Genomic DNA, 27,441 nt, shown 5'->3' on the forward strand with positions numbered 1-27,441 from the left:
CATAAAAGTGGATCAAGTTATAATAAAGAGATGAAAACAACGTTTTTTGACCTTGTTGTACTGATGTGTCGCAGCACATCAAAGCATTCTTCTGAACACGGCGCTATTTACAGATAAATAAGGGTTTTAAATTCCTGAGCGAGAAGTGTGTTCAGTCTTATTTCACATTGACATTTTAAAGTTAGAGCTTCTATTCAAGTGGATGACCTGAAATAATGCTAAATAAAAGCAATTGACGTAATTGGTTCAAACAGATTGCCTGATGACACCATCCTGCACACCACCCTCACCCACATAGACGGTAAAAATGGAAACTATGTCTGATTGCTGTGCATTGACTATATCTCCGCTTTTACCACTGTGATCTCAACCAGTCTGGCCAACAAAATAATAGACCTAGGACTCAACTTCCAGCTGCGTATAGGGTGCCATTTGTAAAGTCAAACAGTCATAACTTAGCATCAATATTTTGGGTTTTTTAGCTTATCATAAAAGAAAAAAATGGGAGTAATTTTTCTGTCATATTTTCCCCATGTTATTTATACAAGTAAAAATTTAAAAGACCCCAACAAAATATTTAGTTAGAAAGCAAAATATTTAGAGTTAAATATTCATTTTACAAACAAAATATTTAGGTGCGACTTCAATCTTTAGCTTGCTAAGTAAATATTTACTTATGAACTTTGACATTTATATACATGTGAATAACATGATGAAAAGATGACTTAGAAAAATAAACTCCCACTTTTGAAATTATAGGTTAAATAATCCAAAATACCACTGTTAAATTATGACATTACAAATGGCATCCCATAGCTTTGTAGATGGGTGCTGGACCGACAGGCCCCAAGTAATTAGGCTGGGCAGCTGTGTGTCCATCACAACAACACTCAGTTCTGGTGTTCCACAGGGATTATTTTGAGCCCCAATAATGATCAGTCAGCCCACAGAGATGAAGTGAAGAGACTGGAGAGATGGTGTCAAATTTGCAACCTCCTGCTGAACGTCAGCAAAACCAATAAAGATGGTGGTGGACTTTGGGAGGAAACTGCAGTGCTCCTACTCCCCTTTCTCCAATGATGATGCTACAGTGGAATGAGTAGAAAACCTCAGAGGCCAACTAACAGATAAACTCACTTGGTATACCTACATTGATAAATGATAAATGACCCGCACTTGTAAAGTGCCTTTCAAATCTTCTAATATCTTCTAAAATCTTCTTATATCTCACATCTAAGATTTCCACCTCTTTAATTTACAAAATAATACTAAGACTTTCCTAACTTTGCTCAGACATGGCATGTTTTATTTATTGTTTTGAATGAAAACATGTTTTGCCTTTAGCTTTTTTTCATGAAAATCATCAGTTGTTTGAAGTTCAGAAGTGCTTTCAAGTTGGTGGTTTCAGCCTGCATCTGGAAAAGAGTCTTAACAAACTAGTTATACAAATAAACAAATCATGAATGCCTTTTTTGTCTTAAATGAGACATATTATCAACATTTTGTTTAGATATATAACAGTTTGTGCTATACATATTTATAAAGTTCTTTGCACAAAATCACTCACATAAAACAATCTCTGCTGTTTTATTCTTGACACTTTTAGTACCTTCCAGAATAAGCTGTTTCAGGGCTCTGTCATTTTAAGATAACAAGCTGGAGCTGGCCACGCCCACTCATCCCTTGATAGGCTGGACTTTTCTTCTGTGTAATGACTATTAGGCTGGGTCTCAGCATTTTTCAAAGGGGAAATGGTGAATTATTGTTACATACCAGTGTTTTAAAGGGGACCTATTATACAAATCTGACTTAATGCATCTTTTTGTGATGCAATGTGGACCTCTATGGCCACCATAGATACACAAAACGTTACAAAACCAGTCCATCCATTTTCTGTCAGTATTTTGTTTAAAGAATTATATGTCTAAATGGAGCCATTTCAAAAATCCTCCATTTGTGTCGTCACAAACAGGAACATTTGCTTGGAACCCCCTCACCTGTTGAGTTCCCACCCACCAACATTGTTGAGGACACGCCCCTTAACATGCTGGAGGCATCATTAACAATTTCTAAAAGAAGCATATTTTCTAAACTTTGAAACAATTGACAATACACTTTCAAATGTCTTTCAAAAGTGTCAAATGCATGTGTCTCATGCTCAGTGCATGAGAGTTGGCAGCCTTGCTTGTGGGTACGTGTGAGTGACTCTGGTAGAAAAAAATGGGGTGGCCCAGGTGAAGCACTTGTTCGTGCAAGGGTGATATCTATTATGATGCTTTGTTGAGGGAGGACACATCATGTAATCATTATTTGATTAATTTTAATGAATTTGTGAGCTCCCTTGTACATTTATTGTGTGCATACATATTCAAAAACATTTTTCCTACACCACTGACTGTAGAACAATTGGTCATGACCAATTTCTTCTTCTTCTCCTTGCTCTTTTGGCGTTCTATACAAATCTCCCATTTTTGACGTCAGACAGGCACTTTTTCAAATTTCTCCATTTTGGTACCTATAATTGAACACTGATAGAAAATGGATAGATTTTTTAAAAAATGTTTAGAGTGTGCATAGAGGCAGTAGAGATACATAGCAACACTAGGGATGCAAAAGGTGAGTTTTGGATAAGGTCCATCAATCCATCCATGCATTTTCCATAGTCACTGATCCACGCAGGGTCGCAGGAGGCTGGTGCCCATCTCCAGCAGTCCTCGGACAATCAGGCGGGGTAAACCCTGGACAGGTTGCCAGTCCATCGCAAGGCAACACAGAGACACAGGACAAAACTACCAAGCACTCACACACTCACACATGAGGACAAGAGACCAATCAACCTGCCATTCATGTCTTTGGATGGTGGGAGGAGGGTGGAGTGCAGAGAGAACATGCAAACGGACAAGGATTTGAACCCAGACCTTTCTGGGTAATCCTGAAAGCAGAATAAAACAGAAAGAGTTTTTGATCGTATTTATTTCATTTATTACAACTTACATTTAACTAGATATAGCACACTTTGGAATCAAAACACCTTTCTTAGTGGCCTGGCCAGGCCATGCAGCAGATAGTTTCTGGTGTAACGCTTTAATGTTTAAAGGCTCATAAACGGAGGTGGTGTAACTGTCTCATTAGGGCAGGGGTCGGCAACCTGTTCCCATCAAAGAGCCGTTATTAGCCGTTTCCCACAGTAAAGAAAACACTGGGAGCCACAGCAGCCACGGCGTTGTGGGCGGGGCCTACCCTCAGACAGCAGAGAGCCACTTTAACCAATCACAACAGGTGACAGCAGCCAGTACCGGTCGCTCGTGTACGTGAAAGTTCTTTCATAAGACGATAATCAATAAAACGATTTATATAAAATGGATCCAGAAGTTGTAGCCCGTCTCTGCCTACAATATTTTGATATTTTTTCACCCTGTTGGTGGTTTTACTGAGCAGGTGCCACTTTTGTCATACGTTTCTTTTTAAAACATGTTTAGACAGTTCAGAATACAAATCCAGGCTCTGTCACGTTTGATTGTTGTAATTAAACTTTGTAGGTGGGGAAGGTCAGAAAAGGATCCAATCAATTTGTTTTCCCCTCATTTACAGTGACGGAGATAATGGCGCAGTGCGCCTGGCTCTGGTGGTAATCAAGTTAAATTATATCTCTTTGCAACAATTTTCACAAGAAAACAGAACAGTTAAAAGCAGGACTTGTGTTGAACGGATAGTTCCCGTATTTGACCGTTTATTTTGACGGAGAAAGAATAGAAAGAATTACCCCGACGTATGCAGACGAACTGATACTTTATTCGTTTCGCACATCGCAGATGTAGCTAAATCACTCAAGAAAAGATTCCCATCTGAACATCTGAGCTGGACACTGCTCAGCGCAGCTCACTGTCGGCGCGTACGTACGGTCCACAGCAAGCTGAAGATGTGGAGAGGGGCTTGGAGCACTTCGCAGAACCAGAGCACATGCAGGAAGATTCCTCCGACTGAAGCGAGACTTGTCACTTAGAAAATGTTCCCTGATTATGAAACTTTGGCTGAATAGCGCTTGTTCCTGTCTCCAATGTGGCGTCACATCCAGGAGCCTGCCTGAGGAGAGTCCCAGAATCTCACATCCTCTTCAGCTCAGAAAGCGCATATGATTACGCACAAGCGTGACGCGTCAACCCGGTCTCACAGTAAGACCGGGTTGGACCTGTTCAGGTTTACGCAGACAATCTTTACATTTAGAATTGGCATACAGGTGTAAAATTAATGCAGTAAAATATAAAGCATTTTATTTAAATATCCATTCATTATTTTACAAGCACAGAGAGCCGCATCAGATGGATGGAAGAGCCGCATGCGGCTCCAGAGCCGCGGGATGCTGACCCCCGCGTTAGGTGTTGATGGCCTGCTGGGGGGCGGGGCTTAAACTGACACTGAAGCAGCTTTAAGTGATGCGGGGATGGGGTCCCTTTCACGTTCTGGAAGCAGGATAGAGATCCACTTGGGGATGGAACATTACAATTTTACTTTTTTACATCTTATTTTCACAATGTCTCATTTCTGTTAGTGAGAATTTGAGAACAAGAAGAAGAAGAAGAAAAAAAAAGAAGAAGAGACTCCGCAGGCATCATCCCCCTGTGACCGCCCACAGCTCCAAGGGGGAGAAAGGGGGAGAAAGTGCTGCTTTGTGAATGACGGGAGCGGCGGACGACAGGAAACTAACTTTACCGAATGATAATCTCAACCTGAGACGTTTTTAGTCTCAGCTGAAAAGTTCGGACAGCTCTACTGTCGGTGGCGAAGGGACCGGAAGCGGGGAAACTCGGTAAGTCGCGACGCCTTTGGTGTGTGGTGTTAGAGCAGATTGACAGCCGTTCTCGTTTTTTTTCCAACGGAGAGATGCATGGCAGGCTAACCGTGACTGGAATAAGTGTCCAGGATAATTCCTGGACTGAGTTTGGACTTCCAGTTGCATAAACCCGCAAAAACACATAAGCCGATGTTCAGTTTAAATCGGTGAACGGAGAAGAAGCGTCGTTTGAAACTGGCTTGCATCATGAATATCAACAAGCACGCAGTCCAGTTTCAGACTGACTTTCCATTTACCCACCGAATCTTCTCAAGCTTTTCTGCATTTGATGCAAGTTTCCATCTGCTGCCAGGGTGTTTCGCAACATTTGTGACTCATGCAGAAAGCGTGCATTCCCACTGTCCCCATGAACGCCAAAAAGACACAGAAAGACTCATTCATCACGTTTTAAGGTCTCTGTACTGGAAGTGGTCAACAAAGGTTTTCATATGGATTTAACCACATTTTCATGTTCTCCTTTCATCTAAACAGTGTTTTTTAATGGACAAAGTTTTGTTCCCTTTTTTTTTTTTTTTTTTGCAGAATCACCATGATGCTCATCACTCTGGTCTTTCATCTCTGCTTACTGGTGGTGGTTCATGGTGACCCCTGCCTCATCATCAGCGAGATCAACGCTGACAATCCAAAACTGGACATGACTGAGTTTGTGGAGCTCTACCACACCAGTGGACAGCGAGCCTCTTTAGACGGCTACACGCTCGTCTTCTATAATGGCAATGGGAATATCGCCTACAAGGTTCTGGACCTGAAGGGCCACAGTACAGATGACAGGGGCTTCTTCCTGGTGGGCTCTATGGACATGCTGCCCAAACCCGCCATCCCCCTGCCTCCAAACACAGTCCAGAATGGACCGGATGCCATTGTCCTCTACCACACATCCGCTGCCCGTTACAGTGAGAAAATGAACGTCACGTCTATTGGGTTGGTGGATGCAGTCGTCTACATGACTCGCAGAACCGGAGGAGCAGAGTTCCTGGCTGAGATCCTTACCCCCGGGGAGCAGGCCTTTGTTGAAGACGAAGCGGCGCTCGAGGGGGACGAGTCAATTGAGAGGTGTTTGCTCTCTGAAGATCAGTGGGGCTTTCAGGTGTCCTCGCCCTCCCCAGGTCAGAGGAACAACTGCACCCCACCTGCCGCCCCATCTAGCATTCCTTTCATCACTGAACTTAAGCTGGGTGGAGGACAGGTGGATGGCTTTGTTGAGCTGACAGAGGCTCCAGCCGCGGGTCCATTGGTGTTGGTGGTTCTGGATGGAAAAACAGACCGAGTCAGTGTCAGAGTTGAAGTGGACCCCTCCAGAAATGGCCTAAACTATGTGATCATAGAGAAGAAATACATGAAAGGTCAGTGCTGCTTCATATATTTAGATTTAAAACATTTAGTTTTGTGGTGATCGTGTCTGTTGGTGTTTCCTCTCAGGAGACGAGTCTGGTGCAGTGGCTGTTTACAGCGGCAGAGCTACAGACTTCCCGGTGGGAAGTCCGCTGAGCCAGCTCCAGCCTCTGGATGCATTTGTGTTTGCTGGACCTGGAAATAAGCCAAGCGCCAACCTCACAGAGATGCTCATCCCCGGCAGGCAGCCGTACCAGCTAAGCAACAAGCAAGTCCCTTTTACTATCCTCAACATAACTCAGTTTCATTTAAAAGAATGAGTCCATCTTTGCTTACTGGGATTTTACTGACTTTTGGGAAGACTTCATGGTTATTTGTGTGGCCAAAGTTTGTAACACACACAGTGGTTTGACTCAGTTCCTCTTTTGCAAAGAATGTCATCACAGTTTAGCTGTGGTCAGCTTCTCAAACAAGCTATTAACACCTAAAATAATTTTACACACTCCTCTGTGAGGTGGCATATCACCCTGAAGGTGTGTGTGTGTGTGTGTGTGTGTGTGTGTGTGTGTGTGTGTGTGTGTGTAAAACTTTCCAGTGCTGTAAATGGAACCAGAAATACCCATGATGAGACATTATTCCTTATTTTTCCTCAATTAGTCATAATTAATAAATAAAACAATATTTGAACACAAAAGTGTTTTTAGTATTGAGTGGTTTTATTAATGTTAAACACGTCTCCATACTTGCTGTTTTGTTTTTCTGCAGCGTTTGAGTCTTTGGAGAGGGTAATTTCCACTCAAACAAGGGTTAATAAAGCCCTTTCACTGTTAGTGTCATGTCATGGTCATTTATTTGTTGTTCATTTCAGTTTGCGAGAGGGCGGCTTCTATCTCAGTCGCTGTGGTGTGGCCACCTGGACCAGAGATCCTGGGATCTTCTGGGAGGCCCCACAAACTCCTGGGCTGCCCAATCAGTGCCCCTGGCCAAAGATCTGTCCACACAGCGCTGGTAAGCGTTTCCATCTACTTTTAGCATGATGGATAGGGGTTAAAGGAAATGTCCCTCAGAATAAAATATGCAGATTTTCACATGAAGTTGTAACCATTTTAGATGTTCACCTTGTGTGGAATACAATAACTGATGCAGAGATTGGCTTCTTGTTGCTCAAGCAAACATGTTAAAAATTCACATTATAAATACCAATAAAATAATAACAAGTTGCAGTTTCATTGTATCAGAAGTGCCAAAAATTAGACCGACATTCAAAAAAACTAAAACTTTAATCACGAAAACAAGAAAGGATGGAGATGAACCGTCATCTTTGAGAGGAAAGAACTCACATTTTTGTAAAATTCAAAGCCAGGATTCATCTGGCTGAAACTCTAAAACAAGGTCATGAACGTTGTGACATCATGTATATCCAACCCGCCTTCAAATAACCTCATTCTAGCAGGATTGACTGAATACAACCTTCTTCAAACATCTCTAAACTCCATAGTTTTAACATCAGCCCACGCTATTTTATAGAGCTTCTGACCACGATTGGTTTCATGGTTATTTATAAAGCAGCAGCTAGCTGTGGCTGTGTTGGTGTATCCTGGGCTGAGGTGTCAGAAGTATTCACCTGCATCACTCGGATAGAAGTATAGATGGCAGGGCTTAACAATATTTCTGTTGAAGAATCAATTCAAGCTTTTTACTCAAGTAAAATTAATAAAGTACTGGTTTAAAAACTACTTAAAGATGCAACATGTAAGGATTTTACAGGAAAATAATCACAAACAGTTTAATGTCAAAATCCCGTTGGAAGGACGGTTACATTGAAACAGATTTGCTTGTCAGTCGGCTGGAGGGTTGTCAGTTTTTCTCCTATTTAAAAACTAAACAAAACCAAAGAGAAACTTGGTTACGGTTTAAAATCTGTGGATTTGTGAGGTTGCCATATCTTTAGCAAGCTAACGCAGCAGTGCTAGCATTTGTAATTCGACACCGGTAGGCTAAAGTTCCAGAGTTGTATAATGAAACGAAGCCAGTAAACAGGAGTGACCTAGAAGTTATTCCTTGAACCCTGATTCATGCTTCTCTGTCAGCTCCGCAAGGGACAGACACGCACGGATTGACGGAAGCGTTTTGCTCTTTTACTTCTCCGTCTCCTGGGGAGTGTTGCAAAGCAATTGCCCGACAGGACAACAGAGGGCGTAGCGCTGTTCTGTGGTATCCTGTCATGTATCCGGTCCAAGATAGTGTGTTTATATTGTGTTTTTGTATATAAGAGACTTTTTAACACAGACAAATTTGTCTCTCATTCTCCTCCACCTCTTCATGCGCTCACCACCTCTAAACCCACGTTTCCTGTCATTTCCGTCCACAAATAAATCGTTTGCTGTGTATCTTTTCACTCCTCCAGTCACGGGGGAACTAAACGTTCATGTTTTTAGAGTATTTTCGCGAGGTATTCTTTAAGCAGCTCCGTGTCTGCCGCTAGTTATCCTCGGCTCTCTTTATGTTTTTGAGGACGCAATGGCGGCGGTGTGGACGACAGCGGCGTCCTGACCAATCACGAGCTTGCGTTGTCCGTCTCAACTGACAGATGTTTAGAAAAGAGAGCTCAACTCCGTCCGTCCTTGCGGAGCTCTCCGGCAGGTCCGCAAGGACGTTGCGTGTCTCCGCACCGACGCTGACGGAGAAGCATGAATCAGGCTTTAGTAGTCCTGGTTTTTATTTTTTCATTTCTTTGTCTGATTTTTTTTTATGTTTTATTGTGTTTTTACTTGACTCCTTGTATTTTTTTTATGTTTTTATATGTCTCTGTTCAGCACTTTGGGCAACATTGTTGCATTTAAATGTGATATACAAATAAAGGTGATTTGATTGAATTTTTAAAAGCAAATAATCGGCTCTAAAAATAACTACTTTTTCAATGACCAACAACTCCGTATCACAGTGAAATGTGTGTGTGAAGTAAATGAGTCAGTCATGGTGTTTTACGTTGTGTAACTATTCATTCAGAACTAGAACAGCGAGGCAAAAAAAACACCACACTTATGCCGGAGAAATATTACCATAGTAAGTGTCCCTACCGTAAAACACCCAAGACTGCTAACACCAGAAATGACTACGTGTTTATCTATGTATCAACTTACTGCGTGTGACTCATCTTGTCATTTAGAATCTTCTGGTGCAGATTCACAACTGGCAACATCCATGTAACTCACAGAACAGCAGTGAGAAAAAGATCATTTATTTTTTGCTTAGAAACATGGACTGCTGTTACCAAATCTGACCACAGGATGTCGTTCTTATTTTATTCGTACTTATTGCACTTTTAAAAAGAAAAACAAATGCCATTTAGGTCAAAAGCACCACAGCACTACTACACCTCCCCAAAAGGCCTTAGTGACTACAATCTTAAATTAAAATGGTAATGCGGAAAATGTGGGTTACAACTGACTACCTAGTTTAACTGAATACAAGCCCGTTGAAAATCTGTGCATTTTAGTGTAATACAAGTACATTAAAGAGGTTTAACTTTACTTTGACGGCCCCTAATGGCTGAAGCATAGAGCGCATGAAACATTTAGAGATATTTCAAACAGTTTTCAAAGAGCTATCTACATCAGGTAAGATATGTATTGTTCACAACATTTTGACATAACTTTATTAAAAAGGATCTCAGCTATTGCTTAACAACAACAACTATATAGTGAAAAAACGTGGAAAAAAACACCTGACTTCTCATATAAAAGGTTTCACATCATCTTTCCTCCCACATGACTCTGTTATTATGTGCTGACCTATTGACTGTTCATTCAGGTGAAATTTAATACATTTTTGGTTGTCCAATGCCATTTCACAATCTTATCGCTGGAGGCCGACCGATATGTTGTTGTTTTTTTAAGGCCGATACTGATTTTTAACTAATTTAGTTGCCGATTGCAGATTATTAAGGCTGATATATACGTTTTAGCAGCACATTGATTGTGGAAGACAACTTAACACTCACTGTGTGCAATATAAATGAAATAAGTCAATAAATCTCTTAACCCTTATATAACCCTTTAATTTTCTAACGTTAATGTCCTTTGAGCTCAAAAAATGCACTAAGGTCATGTAAGGGTTAATATTTATTGAACTTCAAATATAAGCTAAACTCAAAACATAAAAATTAATTTTGGCCAATGGCTGATATAGAAAAAATTGTATATATTGGTTGGCCGATATATTGGTTGGTCTCTACTTATTGCTATCATCGGTGAGGATATTAAAGTAAAAAATTTCAAGTTGTTGTAAATGTGATGTATAATTGAACCCAAAACCATCAAAGGAAATAAGGAACCAGATCTGTACAAAAGCAGCTGATTTCATTCTTGTGTGTGTGTGTGTGTGCGCGTGTGTGTGTGTGTGTGTGTGTGTGTGTGTGTGTGTGTGTGTGTGTGTGTGTGTGTGTGTGTGTGTGTGTGTGTGTGTCAAACAAACATTCACAAAAAGCTAAATATAAAATTGATACAATTTGACTCCAAAAGGTACAGATTACTAGTCTGGTAAGCCATCCTACATGTGTAAATATGTAGTCTGGCCATGACCCATAGACAGAGCTTAGTCATGGGGCAGAATCTACTGGGCTCGGATTAATCAGAGCAATAGCCAACATGACTCATTCATGGCTATGGAAACCAGTCAACAGGGCAGTCTGCCTTACATCGTCAAAGAAGCAAATACATTCTATTTCTAAATAAATGATTTACCTTTATCTGTTTATGTCTCAAAGAAAAGCCCAAGTCTAATTCGTCCTAAGTTGATGCCAAAGCTGTTTCAAATGTGCGCTGTTTCTGAACTGATGCCATCTTTGTAGTTTTTCTCTATTGCAGCTGCAGCATTGAGCACGCACAGCATCTCTTAGCAAGCATAGAGCGCTAGGATTGGCTCGACTTAAAACTGCTCAAGCCAATAGTAGACCTGCTGAGGCTACGATGGAGCGTGGCTAGACCGACCTGCAGAGTAAAATCCTTTTGCTTCTGCTTTGGTTGGTCTAGATTTCTTCTTTTATGAGGAAAGTAAAATAGGTAATATTGTCACTGAACTCAGCGAACCGAGTTTTGTTAGGAACGCCGCAGAGTATTGGTTTCTTTTGTTCATTTAATAATGTAGTCTGTTTCATTAACAAAACCGCAGCTTCATGCTTGATTTTCACTTAATTAAATGTTTAAAGTCATACAGAAGGTTTCAGACTGTTTACAAACTATTTATTGGAGCAAAATAAGATTCTTCTTGAAAACATGAAGTCTTTGAAAAGATCTGACTGAAGGCCTTGCAAATTAGGAACTGATCCATGAACTGAGACCTAAGTGAAGAGGGAGGTTTTCATAAGAAACTGGTAACGTAAACCTTTGTGACTTATGAGAAGTTGTTGATAATTAGGTTAACCTCTGACAAGGATTCCTCTGGCTTTTATTTGTCACATATTTGTGTTTTTAAGGATTAAAACTTGGTTTATGGTTGAGATTTGGATCGACAGAAGTCATGTTTAGGCCATTTAGTTTTCATCGTTAGAGAAAGAAACAGTGAGTTGATTTAACAATTTGCCTTTGGCGGATCTGGTGGATAGAGCAGAGGGCCGCCCCGAGCAGTGTTCTCATTGAGCACCCGGACAGCCTGTGGGATGGAGCTCGTCCTGAGCCTCGCTCCATGTCGATCCTCAGGCTGCAGGAACGATGGAAACACGGAAAACGGGCCAGGATCTGACTGATACGGGCCTCTGGCAATCTGTTCTGTTCCTACACTGCCGTGTGTGTGCATGTGAGGGTTTTTCTATAGACGGTATGGAGAAGTTGATACGGATGTTTTGATCATGTGACAGCCTTTTTCTCACTTCCTTTTTACTGGCTGATTTCCTTTATAATAATAATAATAATGAGTTTTTCTTCAGCTGGAGAATCAGGCTCTTCCTGGCTTAGTCACTTCCCACCTTTCTCTCCCAGTGATTCCAGGAGGTACCGATTCTCCACTTCACCTCCCTCCCTGGGGTAACAGTGACTTCCTGATCAATGAGCTGAACACGGACACGCCCGGAGCAGCTGAGGACGGGGAGTACATTGAGCTTTGGCACCCATCGGGGCGCAGAGTCTCCTTGCAGGGCATCTGGATCCTCCTTTTCAGTGCACACAACAACAAGCCTTATCGAGAGATCAGCCTGAGCGGGCACTTCACCACCGCTAAAGGTTATTTCCTACTGGGGAGTGACAGGTTGGTACCGGCCCCGTCACTCCGCCTGCCTCCCAACACCATCCAGAATGGACCGGATGCTGTGGCGCTCTACCGCAGCCCCTTCGGACAGCCGTCGGCTACGCAGCGGGGAATTCCCACTAAAGGCCTGCTAGATGCTGTGGTGTACCGACAGAGGGGGTCGGACCGCGAGGCGCAGGAGCTGAGTAAAGCTCTGACTCCAGGACAGCTGCCACTGCTGGAAGATCCGGATGTTCTGCCTGGAGATGAGACCCTGAGCCGCTGTAGGGGCCTGTACCCCTACGACCTGTCTGCTTTTTCTGTGAGTATGTAGAGAAAGCAGACATACCTAAATTACATTTCAGATTAAATGATATCCATTATATACATAAAACTTGCATCAATCATTGTAGGTAGCTCCACCTACCCCTCTGCGGGAAAACAGCTGTCCCCGTCCTCCTCCAGCACCTGAAGGGGTTGTCATCAGTGAGGTGGCTAGTGGCTACTGGACCAACCACAGCCAGCAGAGAGCGTTTGTGGAGTTACAGGGCCCGCCCATGACTGACCTCCGGGGCCTGGTACTTTCTGTGTTTGACCAGGAGCGTGGTGGGACTGTCGTAGCTCTCCCACTAAAGGGTTATGTCAATCAGGATGGGTTTTACATGGTTGGAAATGTCACAGGAGCAGGTGAGGGGAGTGGAACATACGCCGGCTTACTTCTCTCTTCTCCTTCTGTCCGGCATTAACTCCCTCTCTCCTCATCTCTCTCCTGCTTAGACCAGGCCTTCCCTGAAGGCTCCACGGTGCCGGCTAGAGGAGCAGTGGTCCTGTGCTACGACCTGTTCAGCGTCTGCAGAGCCGGTACTGCTCTGACCAACTCCAGCCTCAGAGATGTGCTGGTGTTCAGTGAAAACCAGCGGCTGCTTTCCTCTCTGTCCACCACCAGGGGGAGACAAGTGATGCCATCTCTCAGGTAAGAGACACTGGCATATTTTTCGATTTTTATTGGAGCCCTTCAGAGATGAGTCAAATTAGAATCTAAGCTGTGTTCATCATACAGGAAATGCACTGAGGTTGAAATGTTGCACGTGAGTGGGCTTTGATCTAATGGACGAGCTGTGGCTCAACACGTTGTTGCTGAGTTAGTCATGTGTGAATGTCTGTATGTTTAAATAAAACTTTACAGATTGTAAAGTAAACTTTATTTGTACAGCAATCGTCACAGGAACACAAAATGCTTCACAAAAAACATAAAACAAATTTAAATAAAAACACGAGAGATAAAGTCAACATAAATGGTAAACTAAATGGATGAAAACATAAAGTCAGACAGCCCAAATGTAGTTAAAAGCCAGACTAAATGAATGCATCTTTAGCAGTTTTTAAAAGAATAAACAACGTCAAGGAAACAAAGATGGAGGCGAGGCATCCCACAACCTGGAGACCACCGATCTGGAACATCTGCATCCAGATGAGTGTGAAGCTCCAGAGATCTGAGGCTCAGTGGGACAGAGGAGCCCAGAGTACCGAGGCGCTGTTTTACTCCAGATGTTAAACTATCAGGAACTATAATTTAGGTTTTTCTATGAGGCTCTGAGTCACCTTTTCTTGGAGATGTGGATGCTACTTCAACATTAACCTCCTGAGATCCGGCGTCCACATACGAACATTGGCTTCTTGCACTAGAATATTTTATTCTCTTCAACTTAAATCTTTTTTATTAATCTTTTGAAGCATTTTTATTACATTTTTACTCATTTTAATCCAGTGTTTCCTCTGTGGGGCCCTCTGCCCCAGGAGCGGTGGTCGACTGTAGCTTCCTGGGCGCTCTATAGGTGGGGGTCTATGCTCCCCCTCCACTGAGCGCCCTGACTTAGTGTGGAAGACCTGATGCTGCCGGGACAGACGGCTCCTCTGATGGCGTTTCCTTGCGTTACCATACTTGGCTCATCTGGACTCAGCCTAATATAATTTTTACTTGTGTGTGTGTGTGTGTGTGTGAGTCTGTGTGTGTGCGTGTGCGTGTGCGTGTGATTGCATATGTTTGTTAATGTTTTTAACCTGTTATGGGAATCTGGGGTCATTTTGTAAAGCACTTTGAATAACACTTTGTTTGAAAAGCGCTTTAGAAATAAAATTTGATTGATTGATTGATTGATTGATTTGATATTGAATTAAAGTTAAAGTATATTTTATTTCTTTTGTTTCTAGGAAATCTGTCGATATTTTTTAATTTTATTTTACATCACACCAAATACAACTTCGGGTCTCAGGAGGTTAATCACTGATATTGTTTCAAACCACAAACACACCCTTCTGATGTTCCCAGAAGGCAGGTTGATGACTCAGCGTGTCGCACTGCTGAAAGATGTTAAAGATCCAAGTTGTTTACTTGTCTTCTTATTTCCCCTCATCTACATGTGATTGAACATCTGTGGGATAAAACCAGTTTAATCCAGACGACAAGTCGAGAGCTGTTGTAATGATGTCAGACTGAGCTGTGTGTGTGTGGGACTCATTTAATTATCTGTGTGTGTTTCTGGTTGTCTGTCAGCATATCATCCCATAAACCGCTACATGGATCTTATTGAATTTCCCAAGAAGTAGTCACAACTGATGATATCGGTATCGGCCAGTACTGAAGGCTGCATTATCGGTATCATATCGGAAGTGAAGAAGTTGTATCGGGACATCCCTAGTAGCTTGTACTATTTTTAGAATTCTACAGTCACGTAAGGTCCTCTATGTGCAGGTTGGTGCAGGATGGAGCGCTCTCACTCAGCCGGTGTTTGTGCTGTGAGGTCAGGAGTCTGTCCGCATGGACGAGCTCATCTCCAACTCCTCACAGCACCAACCTGTGTCCAAGCTCCGCCTTCTCCAGCCAGATCGATCTGTGTGTCAGGCTGCCATCTGAAGACCAGCAGGGGGAGCTAGAAGGTACTACATCAAGAACAAGTTATAGTGGGTACGGAAAGTATTCAGACCCCCGTAAATTTTTCACTCTTTGTTATATTGCAGCCATTTGCTAAAATCAATTTCTTCCTTTCTCCTCATTAATGTACACACAGTACCCCATATTGACAGAAAAACATTATTTTAGAATCAGTCAATCAAATTTTACTCATGTAGCACCTTCTACTGCCTTTGCGGGAGCCCAAGGCACTCGACATAACATACCATAAAAATAAAAGAATAGACAAATAACAGGACAATAAAAATAGGTTAAAAATGGTTAAAACAGAATAAAACTACATAAAAGCCGAATGACAAGTGCGTCTTCAGGAGACTTTTAAAAACCTCCAGTGATGGCGATTGTTTCACAGCATGCGGCAAGTCATTCCAGAGTAGGGGAAATTATTGAAAAGGCCCGATCTCCTCTGCAATGCTGCCTCACTCAAACCAGCGTACAGTGCGTTACAATAGTCCAGCCTTGACAATATAAATGCATGTAGCACTGACTCAAAATGAGGTCTTGACAACATGGGCTTGATTTTGGCTTGCCATCATAAGTGAAAGAAACAGAAACTCACCACCATATGGGTCTCGAATTTAAGATCTGAATCTGGTCTCACCCCCAAACTGGTGACCACCGAGTTGTGATATTGTGACAACATCCAAATTCATAGCAGGACCCCCACCTCTCTTGATGGTCGGGTAGAAGGTGATGAGCTCAGGCTTCTCATCATTTACGTGGAGATAATTTGTGGCAAGCCAGGACTTGACCTCATCTAAACATGTCAAGAAAGCTGCAATAGAACCTCCCATTCTCTGACATAATGGAAAGTAAATTTGGTAGTCATCCGCATATATAAAACATAACACCATGGCTGTGGAAGACAGCCCCCAAAGGGAGTAAATAAAGGGCAAAAAGAAGTGGCCCCAGGACTGAACCCTGCAGTACCCCTAACACTGGTCCTCACAGTGAGACAAGGCCTCACCTACCATCACATAAAACTTCCTTCCCTGAAGATAAGGTCTTTGCCATTACAGAGCCAGCCCAATGATCCCACCCAGTACTCCAAACAATCGAGGAGGATTTCATGATCAGTCGTGTCAAATGCAGCTGTTAAATACAATAACAACAACGCCACGGCTGCACCCTGGTCTAAGGCCATAAAGGTATCATCAACATCATAGAAATATGCAAATTTATTAAAAAAGAAAAACTTAAATATCACATGGTCTTAAGTATTCAGACCCTTTGGTCAGTATTTAGTAGAAGCACTCTTTTGAGCTAATACAGCCGTGAGTCTTCTTGGTAAAGATGCAATAAGTTTCTTACACCTGGGTTAGAGGATCTTGTGTCATTCCTCCTTGCAGATCCTCTCCAGTTCATTCAGGTTGGATGGTGAATGTTGGTGGATAGCCATGTTTAGGTCTCTCCAGAGATGCTCAATTGGATTTGAGTCAGGGCTCTGGCTGGGCCATTCAGGAACAGTCACAGAGTTGCAAAGCTACTCTTTGTTATTTTAGCTGTGTGCTTAGTGTCATTGTCATGTTGGAAGGTAAACCTTCAGCCCAGTCTGATGTCCTGAGCACTATGGAGAAGGTTCTTGTCCAGGATATCTCTGTACTTGGTTCACATTCATCCTTAGGACAGCCTAAGTAGGACAGCCTGCTCTAGGAAGGGTTCTGGTCACCCCAAACGTCTTCCATTTAAGGATTATGGAGGCCACTGCGCTCTTAGGAACCTTAAGTGTAGCAGAGATTGTTTTGTGACCGTGGCCAGATCTGTGCCTCGAATCTGTCTGAGCTCTTCAGACAGTTCCTTTGACCTCATGATTCTCATTTGCTCTGACATGCATGGTGAGCTGTAAGGTCATATAGACAGGTGTGTGGCTTTCCTAATCAAGCCCAATCAGTAGAATCAAACACAGCTGGACTCCAATGAAGGCATAGGACCATCTCAAGGATGATCAGAATAAATGGAAAGCACCTGAGTTAAATATAAGTGTCACAGCAAAGGGTCTGAATACTTGGGTCCATGTGATATGTCAGTTTGTCATTTTTAATAAATCTGCATACATTTCTAAAATTCTGTGTTTTTTTCTGTCAATAACTGTTGTGTATATGTGTGTGTAAGTGCTGAGTAAAAAAATAATTTAATTGATTTTAGCAAGTGGCTGCATTATAACAAAAAGTGAAAAATCGACGGGGGTCTGAATACTTTCCGTACCCCCGTTTATAATGATCTACAAGTTAAATAAAGTGGACAAGTAGAGCAGAAATTTGAAACTATTCATTTTTGAACAACTTTTTAACAACATCTCATTTTTTTGTCCCAGAATATTTTTTTAAATAATTAACTTAGCAAGTCCTTGCATCTTTGAACTCCAAAATGCTTAAAAAGCAGAAAACTCTACAGCACATGTTAGTTTCTGGCCTCTGAGAACATTTTACTTTCATTTCTTGAACATTTTTCTCAAAAATTTAACGTTTTTTTTTTTAGAAATTTTTTCCAAGAACTTATCTGAGTGGTGCTGCAAGTGCCAAAAAACTCCAGTAGTTTTTCATTTTTAAAGCCTTTTTTGGACACTTTTTATGGACACACATTTTACCTGCTGTTAGATATCTAGTAAAATAAAGAAGACTACCAATTTTTTAAATCATATTTAAATTTAGAAAAGTAACAAAAATAGATGATTTAGACATTTTTTTCTTTTTTTATTAATCCAGGAAACATTTAAATTCTGTAAATGTGTTTCAGTAAAGCCTTACAAATCTATGGATTTTTTTGTTGCCATTTCTTCTTTTTCATTCTCTAACATTTGTGTCTTCAACACAAAGAGGCTGAATACTAACTGTAATGTGTTTCATTTAGTTCAGTTGTCCTTTAATCAGGCCTTTGCTTTTTGTATTTTTTTAACGCAGTAAGAATATTTTCTCTATTTTGCCCAGAGTGCAGTAGTCTAACTCGACCACTGCATGGAAAGAAGGTAGCGGAGGTGGCGGGCTACTTGGAGCAGACATGTAAATGTGGCCTCTCTGCGTTGTATCTACAAGGTGAGGCACTTCAATGACTCTAGCTTCTTAAACAACTACAGACCTAATTATGTGTATAAAAATATGATGAAAGCTCTGTTTCAGCCAGGACAATAATACTCTAGCTGCCAAAAGACCACATGCCATGTGGACTTCTTCCTTTCACTATCACATATTTTATTTCTCACCTACGAGCCAAAGCAGCTCCAAACCTGTCTCCAATCTTCTGTCTGTCTGCTTCTGTCCAAGGAGCAAACTTCTCTTGTTACTCCGGATGGCTGCGGGTTCGGGGGAACATCCAGGCGTTGTCGGACCGTCAGAAGGCCCTCATCATCCAGATGTCCAACATGCGTCCATCAGAGACAGAGGCCTGCTCTTTTCCAACCACTGGACGTTACTCAGGCACAGGTAATATTCAGTAGCCGCTGAGCCCCGTGGACCAGGTTTCTGATTAAGATGCAGCATCACTGCTTGTTTATTATCCTTCCTAAAATGAAACTGACACTAATCAGATCAGTGTGTTCCATTGTGTGAAAGACGTTAGTGACTTTTCTTCCTTTAAATCACTTGAAAGCCCACAGCAGGCTCTAGGAAGCCTTTGTTCATGGTTGTTCAGCTTTAAGTGGATAACAGTGGGACATTTGAAGAAAAAATGGATTTGCTATGAATTTTTCTTAGTGTTTGGGTTTAAAAATAACATACATGTTTATATTGGATTCAGTGAAAGTTTGAATATTTACTGGTTTTAAAGTATCTTAGTTTGCAACGTTTAAAGGGACTTTACGGAGTTTTGAATTTTTATGCTTGCGATTGCCCCCTCAGTCCAAAAGCGTAACGGCAGCTTCAATAGTAGGCTCGTGCACGAGATGCGCATGCTGTACGTGCACACTCCTTAAGGAAAATAACAGCTGAGACAGTCCTGTGTGTGTGTGTGTGTGTGTGTGTGTGTGGCCCGGAGGACAGAGGACAGGAGAACGCGCAGATAATTAAATAATTTGGTTCTGTACCTTTCTCTTCAGCACAGCCGACAAAGGTTTAAGATGGGTCAGTCCTCCTGCATGCTCTTGAAAAATTGTCCCAAAATGAAAGTTGAACCCACATCTTTTTTTTATCTGTGAATTAAATGCCGTTCAGCGAGTCTCAAATAAAAATGTGGGCATCTTACTGTAAAAAAATATACCATTAATGTTCCTTTTTATGTTTTATTTTATTTTTTTCCCATTTGCTATGCTGTGATTGCTTACTGCTTACCACTGTAGCAGCGCATTGCTGGTCAACGTCAGTAAAACATTTTATCCGTGTCTACCCCAGAGCCTGGATTTTTGTCTCAGTTGTCATTGAGTTGAAGTGTCTTGCATGAAAGGTGGTGTTTATACATGTAAATGCTTGTTAGGAATGCTCAGCCTTTAAATAAATAAAGCGTTTTTAGATTCACAGTTTTAACAGTTTTAGGTGTTGCTTTGGAAATGGAAACACATTTTCCACCCGTGTTTGCTGAAGTACTACTTGATCTGTGATTATTATGCAGGAAAAAGTTCTCCTTTCTATTCATAGCAAGTAGGGTAACTAATGATTATGAGTGAAGTTCAGAATGCAGCACTTTGAGTAAAAGTGTTGTTTTAAAGTATCTGAAGTCGCAGAAGTTCAGACATAAAATGACAGCAGAATCTAACTTAAACGAACAGTTTTTATGCTTATCGTCATTGTTGCTTTTGGCTTTGTCTAGCTACTAAATCATAATCAAAGCTGCAATAAATTCTTTTTTTTCTGCAGGTTGGATTTAAAAATATTCAAAATTTGACATTTCTGACTTTCACATTGAAGTTTTGCGGGAAATTAGTTTGCTGTCCCAGTTTGGGCTTATTTAACTTAATAATTAACACTTTCTTTTTATTCTTTTTGAAAACCAAGTAAGGAAAACAATTATATAAAGAATAAAGAGCAAATAATATTGTGGATTTTTTGTCTCTACAGTTTTCTCCCATGTTTTTATGAGTATGATCGTCTTTTATCTAACCATTTCATATACAGTTCACTTTAACCATGCGTCTCGACACTGGTCTTCTTGAGTCCTGATCACGTGACTCGACATTTATCTCACGGACAGTTGTTGCCACCCATTTTGGGATTGCTGGGCCTAAAGTGTATCTGCAGGTTCTTTGTTGCTGATGCAATGACTCACTTTGATAAGTTATGATAAAGATAAGGGAACATGGCATGAAATCACGATTGCTAAAAAGTGGTCCTCAAAAAGCATTTTTTTCCCTGTCAAACAATCTTTGCTCTTACATTTTATAAATAACATAGAGACCTCTGTTGTTGTTGTTTTTCTAACCTTGAGGATGTTAATGGTGGTGTTTTTTTTCCCCCTGCAGCCTCTGCTCTGGGGTTACAGGTCGGCCTCATCATCATGGTGCTCCTGCTACTGGGGCTAGGAGCTGCTTTGTTCACAAATCTCTACAGGAGGAGGTAAACACCATCACACCTTAAGAATTATTTTTTTTATTTCCTCTTAACTCATCTTTTAGTATTTTTTTTATGTCTGCACACCAACAAACCTCTCTTATGTTTGTGCTTTTCCTAAAGATGTTTTGCTAACTTTTTCAGCTGTAATGTTTCCTGCTTTTACATCAAAAGTATCACTGATTTTGGTATTTAAAGGTGGAATATGGAACATTTTAACTCATTCACTGCCAGCCGTTTCCTGATCAGAAAATCCCTTTGCTGCCAGCGTGTTTCACCGTTTTCACAGTTATTTTAAGAGTCACAGAACGTTGCGCTCTATGATGATGTCAATGACAAAACTAACAAAACAAAGAGTAGACTCGCCTCTTACATCAGGAAGAATTTGAGCGTTTCGAACATTATCCTTTCTTTCATAATCCGTTGTTCAATTGTCATCGGCAGAAGATTTTGTGGTTCGTGCCTCACTTTTTTTCCAGCTGCCGCCCAATATGATCTCCTACCACATGGTCTTTCTGCTTCCTGATCATGTGACCTGTGACGTATGTGGATGAAGATCGGCTTTGGAGCTGTGATGTTTGTTCTCATGATGCAGGGGCTCGTTCAGAGTTAATAAAAAGCTATATTTAAAAAATAATATCTCCGCGGGGCGTTTAGAGGTGTATAGAGTGAATGTACAGTTTTTCCTTTAACTCCCTCAGGTTCAAAATAAGTTTTGATGAAAGGACGAACAACTAAGTCCTTCAGGGGTACTTCTGAGTAAAAAAATGCTCCTGAAATACGTATGTGGAGTAACCAGGTAGGTAGGTTTTAACGTTGCAACTCTGCAATGTCTGCCTCAAGAGGGTTAAGAGCTATATTTAAAAAAAAATTTTAAATAACATTCTGTTATTCGTTGGGCGCGACACTGGCTTTATGATTACATCTAATAGCCACTAGAGGGCACAGTTTTGCTTAAAAAAAAAAGTCCGCTCGGCAAGGCAAGGCTTGGACTGTGTAAAATGGCGGATTTGACAAGCAGCTGATTCTGAGCCCAGAAGATGTTCTAACAGTAAATAATGTTGTAAAATAAACATATTAGTAGAAATTAGTCCTTATCCTGTACGATTTGTCACAGGACATGGTGCTGGCTGTTCACTTAATGTGTCAGCAGTGAACCAACATCCTAAATGTTTTCTGTTGTTGCTGCTACCACTTCTAAACACTATATGTCACCAGAGTGTCTGTGTGCTATATTCAACCTTTAACTCTGAATCACACAAGTCAGTATTAGTGTGAGGTTTTCATGTTGTTACTTTGTTCTATGAAATAATTTTATTTTTATCGAAGTTTTAAAAGATAAAGGACGAAGGACAGTTATGAATTTATTGTGGGTTTTAGCATTTCAGACCAGAAGCAGGACGGTAATGTCAGCAGTAAAACTACGTCGCATATAAGTGTTTGTAACTTTGTCTAAGAATGTCATTTGAGCTGAGATCTGATTATAAAACGTATTTTCCAGGCTTTAACAGCCCTCTGACTTTAAGCGGTGCCTTTGGTAACACAACACAAAGTGTATAAATAGAAACTTCTCACTATCAACCTCTGAAACACACCAGTCATTGTAAACGGCACTGACAAAGCATTAAACTCTAACATCATCAGCATACATGGGAACGTTAGGTTATGCATATAACCACTGTTCCCTGAAGAAGAGGAACGAGGTTCGACGAAGGTACTATGGGACATCACGCCCTCATGTGGCCTGGCTGAAGACACATTTAATCACGCCTGTAAAGGCAAATGAGCATGATGTTGGGTGGTGGCCCTGCCCTCCACCTACAAGCCCCCAGCGTCACTGGCATTTTTCAGTTTGATAGCCGTTCTTCACCGAGCTAGGCATCAAAGGGGGCAGCCCTGCGTTGTACCTCCTTCCTCTCCTTCATGGAACAGTAGTTATATGCATAACCCCATTTAGTCGATTCACTCGGTGCAACGAAGATACTATGGGACATATAAAAACGCCCCATAAGCAGCTATCAAACCTGGGCCGACAACGCTGTCTAAGATGGCAACTCAGACCTAGGAGAAAAAACTTCATGAGCCACCGAAGGGGCCATGAAGTCCAGATGGTATAATCCCACAAAAGTGTGGGGTGCAGCCCAGCTAGCAACTGAGCAAATGTCATTAAATGAAGCACCCTAAAAACAGCACCCTTGAAGTAAAGCCTCTAGTAGAGTGCGCTCTGACATTTTGAGCCTGCTGAGAGACATTAACCTGTAACACAAGGAAACAAAGCTGGAGGGTTTGGCGAAACACACAAACCGCTGGTCTGACAGTTGAAAAATCTGAGTCCACAAAAACCTGTAGAGCACGAACCAGGCACAGACGATGCAACCTCCACTGCTCTTGGGAGGCAAAAGGAGGATGATTGAAAAGCCAAAGCTCTATGGTCACAGAATCGTAGGTCAGCGTGATGACCTTGGGCATATATGCAGTTTTTGGACACAGAGTAACCCTAGACCTGACTAAGCCCATCCCAGGGCTAAGAGCAGGGCTGTCTTATAAGACAGGAACCTCATGTTGACCGACTCAACTGGCTCACACGGAGGACCACAGAGGACCTCTAGAACCAAAATGAGGTCCCATTTTTACTTGTTATTTTTGAAATACAAGAGGTCATGCTGAGTTTCACATGCATGCTAAACATGCAAGTTGTCTTCTACTCTTTTCCTGCATTAGCCACAAAAAGATGACAGATGGTGAAATGCTCGAGTTAGAATAAGCAACTCAGATCTACCTTACACTGTAAATTTAGTCATGGACTCACCCACCTTGGCCCGCGACAAGAATGGCTGCTGTTGTTTTAGCATCCAGGGGAGAGCAGAGTGCTTCTCAACTAGTCGAGGCTAACTGTTAGCATTAGCAACTCCACAGCATGGCGGAACTCCTTCAGCCTTGTGTTATTTATGGTGATAAAACATCAGAGTTGCATGTTTTTTACCAAAGACAGAAGAGTGTAAAAAGGCAGTGGAAGAATCACATTGCTGTTAACCAATCAGAGATGAGATGTTTGCATATCATATATGTTAATGAGTAAAACTCAAATTCTGCTGTCCCCAACTTCTCTGATTATTAACTATTTCCTGAAATGAGCACCAGAGCATTTCTTCCACAGGAGGCATTTGTTCATACCAGAGACCACAGTGGATGTATTGATATGAGTTTATTTACAAATGCTGCCATGTTGTACTTTTCTAGCCAGTCTGAACACTCAGCCACACACAACCACGGTGTGATGGGAGATGTAGGGTTCATTGTTTTGAAGGGAGCTGATCCACTTGACTGAGATCTGACTGTTCATTTATTTTCCTCATGTTCATAAATGTTCAGCTCTAACTGGGGGACCAGCAGATTTTGACCTGAGTTTTATTGTGAAAAATAAGATGAAACGACCCAAAGTGAGCGTAAAACATCACAGATCCCTTTAAAGAGCAAGTCACCCCCTACAATAAACTTACTTCACTCCCACTTCATGTTTGAAAAATGCAACAAATGCTGTTGCTTGGCAGACCGAGAGGGCGGAGCCGCTAACAAATACACACACACAGGCTCACAATGGCATTATGACATCATAATATACCAGATGACATCATAGCATACCTCTTAGCCAATAGCGATGGCAGATTTAAATTCAAATAAAGTGCAGAATTTTTCCCTGACGACGGCGCAACACTGACAGTTTTAGGCAGAATATTTGAATTTTAACCAAGATGCACTGAACTGCCAAATTATTGACTACACGTGTCTGTAGCATGATTAGACACTCCTTTATATAGTTTATCAGCAAAAAAAATGTGATTTGGGGTTGACTTGCTCTTTAAAGAAAATGTACCAAAATAAATTCAAGGAGTTTGGGGCTGAAAGGGTGTGACCTGTTTCAGCAGTTGATGGAACCAAACAACGGTGATGATAAAATGCATTCTGAACTTTACCGGCTGGTGGTTTTTTTGGGTGACTTTTGCAAGTCAGCAAAGTGTTTCCACTAATCGCAGATCCCTGAATGACCTTCAATCTTATTTTTAAAAGCAGAAACTGAGTTACAACCTAAAAGGAGAAGAAAGACTGTTAGCTCTGTCCTCAAATGTCACTGCACAAATGCATGCCTTGAAAGCCGCACTTGGCTGCTGAAATACAAAGCAGCTAAATGCTAAAGTAAAAACCAGAGTCCCAGTAAAGAGGAAAGCTACATTTACAAACAGTCCATACTTTTCTTTCATTCTGTAAGTCTATCACCATATAACAAAATTTAAGTGTAGCTTTGAAGTTGAGACACACCAGTTACCAAATACCTTTTACTCCATTATATCATTTATTTAAGACTGAACAAATACACTACATAGGTTTGCATGAAATTTACAGGATAAACACAAATAATGAATGAGAGTCGGCAAACTGGAGCGATGCAGAGCTTCTGGTCTTTAGATCACCTGACCGTTCACGTGGGACTACGGTTGTCACAGTGTGAAAATGTAACCTCACGGTTATTGTGACCAAAACATTTTTTAAGCATGTTACATTTTCAGACAACTAAATGAACCCTCTATACCAAGAAAATGTTGTCTTAAGTTTGTGTCTAAATTTGGCCTAAAATTAGTTATTTTTGTAGTTATGTTTATTTGTTTACACATTGCCCCCTTTGGTCTTTAAAATATCAAAATTTGCCCATAACTTCTTTATTTATTTTTTTGTCTGTTTGATGCAATCATTTAAAAAAATATGAGATCAGATGATATTCAGTACTCAAGTAGCCTTCTAATAAAATACTTTTTTATTCTTACTTGAGTAATTTCTTGGACAGCTACTTTTACTAGAGTACAGTTGCTGGCTACTCTACCCATCCCCGCCTATAGAGTAGACCACGGCCGCCCAAACTGTTTCAAACTGCCCAAATTGTCATCAACCAGTAATTATTGTTTAATTCATCATAATGTGGCGAGAGTCAATCTATTGCATTGTAAACCAGCTCTTATCTGCCCCCAGGGAGCCCCAAAGTGCATAGCGTCATTTTAACATGGGGGTGTCCACGACATGGTTTATATGCTGGCAGTGGGCACTGCAGATATACAATAGGGCGACTCATTCTCCTTCAACCCAAAGTCTTCACATCGTGCATTTAATCTAAAATGCTTTCCAGCTCAGCTCTGTCTTCACCACATCAGACCGTTACAACGCCCGCATTGCTGCAGACGCAGCACTAATCCACCTGTCGATCTCACACTCCATCTTTTGCTTACTCATGAACAAGACCCCAAGATACTTAAACTCCTCCACTTGGGGCAGGACCTCATCCCATTCATTCCACCCTTTTCAGGCTCAAGACCATGGTCTTGGGTTTAGAGGAGCCGATTCTCGTGCCAGCTGATTCACACTTGGCTGTGAACTGCTCCAGTGAGAGCCGGAGATCACGCTCTGATGAAGCCAACAGGACCACATAATCTGCAAAAAGCAGAGACCTGATCTTTAGGCCACCAACACGGATCCCCTCAACATCTTGGCTGCACCTAGAAACCCTGTCCATAAAGGTCATGAACAGAATTGGTGACACATGGTAGCCTTGGGGGAGTCCCAACATCTTTAATACTTCTTGTGCATAGAGCAATCAAAATGCTAATCTCCTATGTATACATGTAAAAAAATGTCAGTCCAAGTCATCAACAAACAATCTGCAGTTTGCGGTTTTCAAGGAGGTTGTTGAGTTCATGAGTTCATCAGCAGTGATTGAGAGTTTGCTCTAAAAGTTGTTGTTTGTCTTCTCAGGCGTCCTCTAGACTATTACACCATGGAGCTGAGTGAAAACGCAGAGGGACTGTCCGATCTATAATCAAGGCCCCATGTTATCATCTGGAGGAACCTGTGTGAGAAAAACCTGAGATGTGTGATCAGAAGCACATTTGATCAGTGACCATGCAGCTGCTCCGACATAAAAGTGACTTTTCGTTTCCTCAGAGGATCACTGGTAAAAAGTTGTTTAATCGTTTGTGAACAGTGCGGATGGATGCAGCGTGTTACTGTTCTGGCTACAGGGCATCAATTTTGGATCGTGACATCATGATTTCCAAGGATCGGTGTCCAATGTTTTGCATGTGAACACTTCTAGTTATTATTAGTCAGGGGAAAAACAAAAGAAGGGTTTTTTTTAATACTTGAGTCCTAAATACTCATTTAGTTGACTTGTTAATGCTGTTTTGGGATGAGTTTGAGTTTGCAGCAGGTATTGTTGGGTTTTAACATCAAGATAACATATTTTCTCTAAAAAAAATCTGTTGTGCTTTATTTTCCTGCTTTTCCTGTTTAGACTGCGGTGACTCTCATGTGTTTGACCATCCGTTAAATGTGAAAGTCTAACTCGTGCGCTTGTAACCACTTCTGTGTGCTTTCTTAAAGCAACCTGTTTACGATTCCCTAATGAAAGATAGGAAGAAGCTAATATGGCTAGGCTGATGAAGTGGTGTTTTCTTAAATGAAGAGTGTGTGTATTTTTGTGGAGGTGAAAGGTTGTTTTTATTTTAGTGTGTTTTAGCGGCTCAGAGCCTCACCTGTGCCTTTTA

At 41.4% G+C, this 27,441-nt stretch overlaps 1 protein-coding gene across 2 annotated transcripts; it reads left to right on the top strand.

Annotated features, from left to right (window-relative positions):
• The first annotated feature begins 4,625 nt into the window (after window positions 1–4,625).
• On the top strand, window positions 4,626–27,441 carry si:ch211-183d21.1 (uncharacterized). Of its 2 annotated transcripts, none has more exons than XM_015963402.3 (12): window positions 4,626–4,807; window positions 5,375–6,195; window positions 6,272–6,452; window positions 7,053–7,192; window positions 12,163–12,728; window positions 12,820–13,093; window positions 13,184–13,379; window positions 15,159–15,343; window positions 18,305–18,409; window positions 18,638–18,796; window positions 20,764–20,857; window positions 26,651–27,441. In XM_015963402.3, exons 2-12 carry the CDS (start codon window positions 5,382–5,384, stop codon window positions 26,712–26,714), a joined length of 2,778 nt encoding a protein of 925 aa, XP_015818888.3. In that variant the 5' UTR covers window positions 4,626–4,807; window positions 5,375–5,381; the 3' UTR covers window positions 26,715–27,441. The 2 variants fall into 2 exon arrangements, with proteins under 2 accessions (XP_015818888.3, XP_054605121.2); XM_054749146.2 differs by lacking the exon at window positions 4,626–4,807 and adding an exon at window positions 4,962–5,244.

This window comes from Nothobranchius furzeri, chromosome 16 (genome assembly GCF_043380555.1).
Source record: "Nothobranchius furzeri strain GRZ-AD chromosome 16, NfurGRZ-RIMD1, whole genome shotgun sequence".
In the NCBI taxonomy this organism is placed as follows: Eukaryota; Metazoa; Chordata; class Actinopteri; order Cyprinodontiformes; family Nothobranchiidae; genus Nothobranchius; species Nothobranchius furzeri.

Bases quoted from the DNA above. Each gene is read 5' to 3' on its own strand.
- si:ch211-183d21.1 (XM_054749146.2), top strand. From the start codon at position 5,039: ATGAATATCAACAAGCACGCAGTCCAGTTTCAGACTGACTTTCCATTT. The intron at 6,453-7,052 runs GCAAGTCCCTTT...TGTTCATTTCAG, and splicing joins CCGTACCAGCTAAGCAACAA to TTTGCGAGAGGGCGGCTTCT. The intron at 15,344-18,304 runs GTACTACATCAA...TATTTTGCCCAG, and splicing joins CCAGCAGGGGGAGCTAGAAG to AGTGCAGTAGTCTAACTCGA.